This window comes from Parasteatoda tepidariorum, chromosome 10 (genome assembly GCF_043381705.1).
Source record: "Parasteatoda tepidariorum isolate YZ-2023 chromosome 10, CAS_Ptep_4.0, whole genome shotgun sequence".
NCBI classification, from domain to species: domain Eukaryota; kingdom Metazoa; phylum Arthropoda; class Arachnida; order Araneae; family Theridiidae; genus Parasteatoda; species Parasteatoda tepidariorum.
This window is the reverse complement of record NC_092213.1, coordinates 29144476-29153639: the sequence shown is the minus strand read 5'-3', so window position 1 is coordinate 29153639 and position 9164 is coordinate 29144476. Positions and strand designations below refer to the sequence as shown.

The window sequence follows — 9164 nt, the reverse complement described above, 5'->3', positions numbered from 1 at the left end:
AATATATATATATATATATATATATATTGCAACTCTCGCATAGGTTGTATTATAATGTAAAAAGTAACGAAAAAAGGAAATTAGAGTCCACTATAAACGAACTACTAATATTTCAGCTGTCCACTATGGGGTTATAAAATAAAGTTATTAGTTAAATGGAAGTTCAGATGGAACCACTAAATAAGTTCACAGCAACTGAGTGTTCCACTATATCTCAGGTTCATTATATATTATGTTCAGGCTCGACTGTAGTTTTTAAACTAATGTTACGATACATCGCTTCATCTAATCGATGGTTGTTGTTTTTTTTTTTCTCCTTATTTTTATTTAGTAATTCATTATGTTTATTTTTATCTAAATTTCACAAATTGAAAAAATTCTTAGTATGAAAGTAAAGAATAGTACACAGATAACACTGGGGAGAAAATATTTTTTTGTTTTGTTTTCTGTTCCATGAGATTTTTAACTGATCTTAGATATTTTCGTAACACTGATTTCAAATATTCCAATAATTTCTCTCTCCAAGCTACAGTTTCTCTTAATGACATTTTTACTCTATTTTTGTCGCAATGTACAAGTTTTAAAACGTTATATATAACAGGGTCCACTACGAGAAAAGTCGTCATGCGCCTCTAGGGACGTATTCCCTATTATGAACTGTCTCTTTGTGTGTTTTGTACAGGTCATAATAGAGAAGCGTTTCTACCCGCATACGGCGACATTTCCGGGCATAGGTTCCAATGCAATTTTAATCCTGATGATGTGCCTTAACTCCGCTTGAAGCTTGTCGCAACATTTGCCCGATCCCCTATTATATAGAACGTTTTTAAACTTGTACATTTCGACAAAAATTAAATAGACTTAAAATGTCATTACAAAAATATGTTTCGCTTTAGGAGCAAAACTAATTTCAGATTTGAAATGCCCTCCCGGAATTTAAGCAAGATTAAGTATTTGCAACACAAAATTTGTTCCCCAAATAATTTTTCATTAATAATTTTTTTTTTTTTTTTGAAGCGTTTGTAATCTTAGATTTTCTAGGATTTCTCGAAAATTAGTCGATTATGATCAATGTGCGGAATGCTTAACTACTCATCCCTTTGAATAGTTATATTTGTTATTATAAGAAATATATGCATTAAAATATTTATTACATATTATAAAATTGTTAAAATAATATTTCGTGTAATTCTCTAAAAAAATTTGTCTCATATTTTCCCTTTAGCTATTCTTTAAAATTATTTTCTAAACTCTTATTTTTATATTGCAAAATAATAATGATAAATAGAATAAAAAAAATATTTTTGAAGCACATGGTGAAAAAATTTACTTGCTATATCGTAAAATATCTTTCTCTCGAATGTTCTTATTTTATTACAATGATAATGATGATGATGACTGACGGACATTACAATACTGTATTATTGTTTTATTTAATCCTGTAAACATTTATTAAATGCTAGCGAGCTAAGGCTCGCTAACGCTCGTTAACACTAAAAATTGCTACGCAATCTTATATAGTTCAAGCTTTGTGAATAAAGATGCACCGCAAGCTGCCAAGTTAGTTCCGTTAAAAGTGTGTTCTAATAATTGACATCATTAATTACGAAAACTGCTTACGAAACAAAAATAATTTGCAGATGACTTCCTATTTAATACCAATTGAAAAAGGGCGGCTTCGGCTTTACTGAGTTAGGAACTTTCCAAACATTTTCAGACAGTTAATAGTATTTACAATAAATATTAAAAATATGGTTGAATCACCTTCCGGCATAACATAACTTATTGAAAAATTTTTATGTTGTTGTCTAACCTTAGTCAGTTGTAACAGGTGAATCGATTGTTGGCTTGAGCATGACTTTATTGTAACAGAAATTAATTTTTATGATTAAAAGGCGGTTTTATAGTTAAACAATAACTAAGAAGATGTTTTTTTTTCTTCTGAGGAAACATATAGAAGCACAAACAGCTATTTTTAGTACATTTGTTGTTTTTTCTTATGGATTTTTAAGAATGTATCAATAATGCTTCTTATTATTCTCTAAGATTTCAGCTTTTATCTATTTAATATTATTATTATTTCCTAAATTCTTGTTTTAATCTTGTAAAATAAAAACAATTAAAAGAATAATATGTGTATATTTGATACAAAAGATTACAAACTTTACTGGCTTATTTGTTATCAATCTTTCGAATGATTTTATACTCGTATATTTCATTGTAGGTTTAGGGTATATTGTTCTTCAAAGATAGGCTTTAGAATTATTAAGTCAGACTTTTTTATTGCTTTTACGAAAATAACAAATGAAAAAAAACTGTAATTTTCTGGATTTTTTAATTTTATTTAATTTAAAAGTTGTCTAGGAAATTACTTCTTTTATGGGGTTTTAAAATCATTTATGCTTTGTGGATAGTAGTCAATGACATTTTAACTATTAGGTGATTGCAAAAAATCTTACCATATCTGATTTACATTAAAAAAAAATGTAACCAAATTAAATGTTGATATCAATTCCGGAGAGACTGCAGAATAACGTGAGTGGACGGTGCAAATTCAAACAAAATGCTCATATTTGGTCAGTAAAAAAGTTTTTCTTTTCACCACAAGTCGGTCACCAGACACCACACGTAGTCAGTACATTAAAAAGTTCTCCCTATTCACCTAACATTAATAATTCAAATATTCATAAATTTTGGAAAAAGTTTCAATTGTGAAAAAATATTAGAAAATAATTCTAATTGCAAAAAAGGAAAGGAAACATTTCTAGAAGAAGTGAAAACTCTACTTTCGACTTTCTTTGATAAACGTTAAACCCCACTATCCACTATCAGTATTTGGAAACATAAAAGTACAGCTCTTCCACAACAGCCAGCTATTGAACTGGAGGATCATGGAAGTTAAGGCTCTACTATTTCGAGACCAACTGCCTGATGCAACATGCTCACAGGGGTCTGTATAGATTTTTCTGAGAGGTACCTATTTTGTGAAAATTTAGACATAATTTGTGAAAAATTAAAAATTATATATTGAAAAATCAACACAAAAATATGGTAAAAATATGAATTTATCGTTTCTTAAGGGATAGAAAAATAAAATTTTAAAAATCTATTACTATCGTTTTTCGTAAAGTTGAATTTGTGAAGGTACAGCTAAACGGTAGTAAATTAGGCCTAGACAGACTCCTGGCTCAGCATTGCTCACTGACCGCCTTCACTTTCCAAACTAGCTACGTGGACTTCAATTCTCTACCGGGTTCATCATAGTTACAGTTCAATGCCTTGAAATCTCAGTTTAAACTATAATACGATTCAAGCTTGCTGCAACCTTAATAATGTGTTAAATTGGGTATAATATGAAAAAAACACAACTACTTCGATTTAGTAGGAACAACATATGACGCAATGCTAAACGAATGGAATTTAGTTGTTGTTTATTTAGTTATTGTTATTAGTAGTTGTTGTTATTTGTTTTAGTTGTTGTTGTTTATTTAGTTGTATTTAGTTTCAATAACTTTTCTTTATAATGCAATAAAATCTGGCGAGCAGCTATTTAAACGATCGAACACTTCGTTTGTTTATTTGTGGCTTGAAGTTAGGCTCGCAGAAAATGCCGTTCATGGGTTAAATTTAGTAGGAACAACACAACTTGTGACGTAGGCTATATTATACCCAATTGAAGCACGTTAGACCATGGTATAGTTTAATCAAGTTTAATGATTGCATCTTAGCTAGCATACTATAATTTTCAAATTCTGAACAAACTTTGATAATCCTTATACTTTTAATTTCCTTTAGGTCTGGAGTTTTTAGATCGTTTGACTAAAAGAAGAAATGTAACAGTGAAAATAAGACGTAAGAAATTCGATGACAACTGAAGAAAAAGCACCACAAAAAGATGGATACATTGGTGTTTCCAAGGATGACAAATCAACAATTATTATTTTACTTATCTTGTACACTTTACAAGGTATTCCCATTGGACTTGCTATGAGCATCGCCCTGTTATTACAAAAGAAAAATGTGACCTATAAAGAACAAGCCATGTTTAGTATAGTTGGGTGGCCTTACAGTTTAAAGCTGTTGTGGGCTCCAATAGTCGATTCCTTGTATTGGAAATACATGGGCAGACGGAAAAGTTGGTTGATATCTACCCAATATGTGATTGGAATCCTCATGTTGATTCTTTCATTTCATGTATCAGATATTTTTGGTGATGCAAACGATTATCCAAATGTGTTCTATCTTACAATTGCATTCTTTATTTTGAATTTTTTATGTGCTACTCAAGATGTTGCTGTCGATGGATGGGCCCTAACTATGCTTTCTAGGTTTGTAAGAGTATATAATTTTTTATTTTTTAAAAAAAGCAGATTTATAAAATCAGCCTTGTTCAGTAAAAAAGAAGAAAAAAAATCTCACTGAATAACTTTTGTCCTAATGTCTTAAATTTTTTGACCTCTTTCCTGGCTAAGCAATTGGAACTAAATATTCCAGACTGCGTCTACCCCAATATTTTGAGGATTAAGAAACCAAATCTGTAGAAACCGTAAATAGATGTCATGTACAAGTCTGATAGCACAGAAAGGAATGAGCTGCTTGAGGCAGCTAATCAGCTGTAGTGCTGGCAGAATAAGATGAAGAAGGAGACCAATATATTTGAGGTCAACTTTATATTTGACTCTAACCTTTTATCTTTTAGCGTAATCTTTGCCCCAACCTTTGTCTGGCATATCTGAGATCGTATGTGAAAATTCGATCATTAGAACAAAAATTATTCTGGTTGATAGCTTTTTTTACTGCTAACTTTGATTATACATTATTTTATGCTATAACTTTAACTGCTAACTTTGATTATACATTATTTTATGCTATAACTTTAACTGCTAAACTGACTGCTAACTTTGATTATACATTATTTTATACTATAACTTTAACTGCTAAATTGACTGCTAACTTTCTATACTAATTTTGAAAGATCTGTCTAATGAAAGCCGAAGTAAGATTATAATCAGCTTGCATAGACTGGATAGTGATAATCAGATCCTTCAGACCATGATTAAAAGTTTTTTTTTTCTTTCTTTTTTATAAATTTTGCCATTTGCGTAGGCTGATTGGGAAAGATTGTATCAAAGGTATACAATTTTAAAGCTTGACTTTTTTTTAAAACTGACAGTTACTGTAATATTATTTATTTAGTTAAAGAAAAATGTATAAATATAGTTTTTCTACCTAAGATAAAAGCAAGCAATAACTAAAGAGCAACGTTTACAAACTGTTGCTGTGCAAAAATGTGTCCTTAAAAATTATTATATAGCTTAGTCTGAACTAGATCGGCGAATTAACTAATAAATATAAATAATTAAGAAGTAATAACAGTTTAAGCTTTAAAATTAGAAAACGATTCCTAAAATGAAACATTTGTTATTTAGGATCGTTTTATGAAAGAAAAATATAGATATAAAATTCTCGAATTAAAAACAAGGCAATAGTTTGTATTTTAATGTGCATATGGTTTTTGTATAGTAAAAGAGAGCATTACAAACATATTAAATTCGGCGCTCAAAATATTTAATCTTATGGTAATATGGTAATTCTTGTAGTAATCAACTAAACTATATTACTTAAGAACGTTCCACTCTGATGTCAACACGATACATTTCTAAAAACTTTTCTTGGCCATACGGGCTCCTGCGTACTGTAGCAACACTCAAAGGCTAATGTTAGTTAGTTGTTGCAGTAAATTTATACAGTTCTTATACTTTAGAGTCTGTGTCATACTTTTGTTTACTTCTGAATGATTATATCACAGAGAAATATATAAAAAGTTTCCATCCTAATGTTAGAGCACATAAAAAAGCAATGCGTTTTTTTTTCTTTTTCAATGCGCTGTGAAATGGCTACTCTGGTACAAACGGCTTTAGAACCACGCTCAAGTGTTAGTTATATTGATCAGTGCATCGTTTTCTTTTATTATTTTCAATTGATTTATAAGTTCTTTATAATCGTTCGGTTATGAGTTTTATTTTAATTTTATGAAATGCTTAAATGTAAATTTGTTAAGGTTGTCGCGTGTTATTGAAGACAAAAATTCATTTTGTAAAGTTCATTGGTATGTTTTAATTTCTCAGCATTCTGCTTATTCTTAAATTCATTTCAACGTTAATAAACTACATATTTATATGGATGACATGGACCATTACTCATTTTAAACTAAAGAATGAATTCCGAAAAACGTTATCAATGCAGATTTTTTTTTCTTTTTATAAACGAATTTATTTTATGAGAGAATGAATTAAACAAGAGTAAATAAAAATATGACAGAAATTCTTTTTTACATTCATTAGAACTAAAATCTAAAATAAAATGTTCGAAATTGTTTAGAGAATTTTATGTTGCCACATAAATGCGCAGTATGAAATAATTTTGAAACAGAACAGCTAGTATGAATTTACGCAATAAAATATTTATTCTATAATTTTAATTTGAATTAAGCAAAAAAAAATCAACTTCAGAACTAATCACACGTAGAGAAGTATTTTGTTTCTCATGTAACAAATGCAATCATCATTCTTAACATAGTCCTACGAATAAAAATTTCATGAGTAGTATATGTCATTCAAGCTAAGTGAAACAAGAATTTTATTCATATATTTGCATAGAATGGCTTATTATAGTCAACGAAGAATTAATAAATATTCGAAGATTTTTTCTTGGTAGATGTACGAACTCTTTACCATAAAATTCGCTAGAACAATTGGAAGGAATATTGTTTCGAATGGCGTCATTATTTATTTCCGTTTAGTAGATATATTTGTGATTAAATCCGAAGTTCAGAAAGATAGAAAATGATTTTTTTTTTTGGGGGGGGGGGGAGTTAGGAGGAAGCTCTTTTAACTTGTTCTAAATCATTATGAAATCTAGGAAGCAAGAACGTATTAAATCATTTAAGTTAAAATCGCTTTAAAAAGTTCTATTACCAAAAAATATTGAGTATAACGACTTTGCAGATTTATATGTATATAATACGCTAACAATTGTCTAACTCAATTTCAAATGTGAAACTATTTTTAAAATCTTAATTTTATTATTTTTTTTTCTTCTTCTTTTTTCTTGTAAACATGTCTTACTATAGGCAAAATGTGGGGTATGCAACCGTATGTAATTCTGCTGGATTAAGGATTGGATTCTTTTTTGGAAATATTGTGTACTTAATTCTTGAATCTCCGGAATTTTGTAACCAATATTTGAGGTCTGTTTCTCGCCCAGAAGGTCTAATTACTCTTTCAGGTAATATATATTTCGACATATTTTGAATATACAAATTATATTTTTATTTTTCAAACTCGTTTGTCAATTATTAGAAATACAGTAAATCTCGTTTAGTAGTTATGTTTTCGTGACCATTTTTTCTAATTTTAAGAATAATTAACTAACCTTTTTTATAAATATCGTTTGTAACTTTTTTCTATTTAAAATTTTTCAGATTACCAATTTACTTTTCAGAGCATGGGGAAATATCAGGGGGAAAAAATATCCATCAGTTTTTAGAAATAAAACTCACTGTGACAAAAACTTCTGTATTCTTAGACAAACTTTAGACAGTTTTGAACTATGCTTAATTTTTTTAAAAGGGGACATTTCAGTTTTTAATATATCGTTTCTTACGACACTTGGACGAACCAAGCACGCCAGTCATTGGCCTTTGCCAATTAAGTCAGGAAGGTGTGCCTTTCATTCGGCAAGAAAGCACCGCAAGGGTGAAAGTACGTCTTAGCTCAGAACCTCCCGGATAGATGGCAGCACCACTTGTTCGCGAGAGCACTTCTGCAATCCTGTAATCATGGTTCTGCTCAGCAACTGACCACAGGACATTCGATTCCACAGATTTTACTAGTACGTATATCGCATGTACTCTGTGGGTCTTAGCGGATTCCAGAATCGAATCCTGATCCCTCTGGACCGGAGAACGATTATCTAACCACTGGGCTATCGCAGCCCTGCTTTCGAAATTAAAAAAAAATTAATTAGATTTTGTACTGTTAATATTTAATTCAATGCAAGTATGATATTACAGAGTGTTTATAAAGTTCCAGACCCATTTTGATGTTTAATAACTCATAAAATAATAAAGATAGATAAAAATTAATAACATAAATGGTCAGATAGACTTAAAAAGTTTCATGAGCCTTGTCAATGAACTTCCACGTGTGCCCCCTTCGTCGCACGGAGAATATCAAGTCGATAGTCAATTTCACGCCAGGTAGCTGCAAGCATGTCGCCATCCACAGAGGCTATTGCGGTTGTAATTCTGGCTTTTAGGTCATTAATGTTCGACACGATCCTCCTGTAAGCATTGTCCTTTATAAATCCCCAAAGAAAAAAGTCCAGCGGCGTTATATCAGGTGATCTGGGTGGCCAAGGAATTGGACCTCCTCGCCCAATTCATCTTCCTGGAAAATGGTCATTCAAAGAACTACGAACGATGATACCCCAATATGGTGGTGCACCATCTTGTTGCAAAAAGACGTGTGGCTGAAGCTCTTCTAGTTGTGGAAATACGAAGTTTCACTATGAACCACCATAAAATCTGTGCTTTCTCTTGTGGTGTATGCATTCCCCTTAATATCCGCTCGAATAAAACATCACATAGAAAAGTACTACATAGAACAAACACATCAAAAGTAAACATAACATTGCAATAGTTGCCGAAACAAAAGAGAGAAAAATGCAATTAATAAGCAGACGATATTTCGAAAAGTACAGATATTTAGACTGGACAACGAAATTCGCGATCGCAACGCTCGAGTACGCCGTCTAGCGGGAGCCTGTAAATATCAGATATTAATTTATCACGTTTTCATTTAGTTCCATCAAAGTCATTGACTGAATCAGACGCCATTTTTTAGCAGCAAATAGGAAACAAAATTTCCCTAAGGAAAAGGCCGAAGAACTTGAAAAAAATCTCCAGAATATTAGTAAATCTTTCAGGAACAGAACACGCCAAACATTTGAAGAAAAATTCCTCAATAATTTTTAATTTCTATTATCAACAAACTTGCAACTGATGACTTCCGATTTCGGATACTGTTACAGATGTGTGTATTAAGGTAAAATGCATTTCTTCTGTCTTCAATTCATTACGAATTAAAGTGAAGTCAACATTG

The 9164-nt window shown here is 30.7% G+C and overlaps 1 protein-coding gene across 4 annotated transcripts in view; it reads left to right on the top strand.

Annotated features, from left to right (window-relative positions):
• LOC107437623 (acetyl-coenzyme A transporter 1) overlaps positions 1–9164 on the top strand; it is a 31261-nt gene that overhangs the window by 2254 nt on the left and 19843 nt on the right. For all 4 annotated transcript variants that reach the window (XM_016049699.3, XM_016049700.4, XM_016049701.3 and 1 more), the window contains exons 2-3: positions 3796–4328; positions 7133–7287. In XM_016049699.3, coding sequence (XP_015905185.1) covers positions 3865–4328; positions 7133–7287 — 619 coding nt within the window. In that variant the 5' untranslated portion in view covers positions 3796–3864. The remainder of the gene's footprint in view (positions 1–3795; positions 4329–7132; positions 7288–9164) is intronic.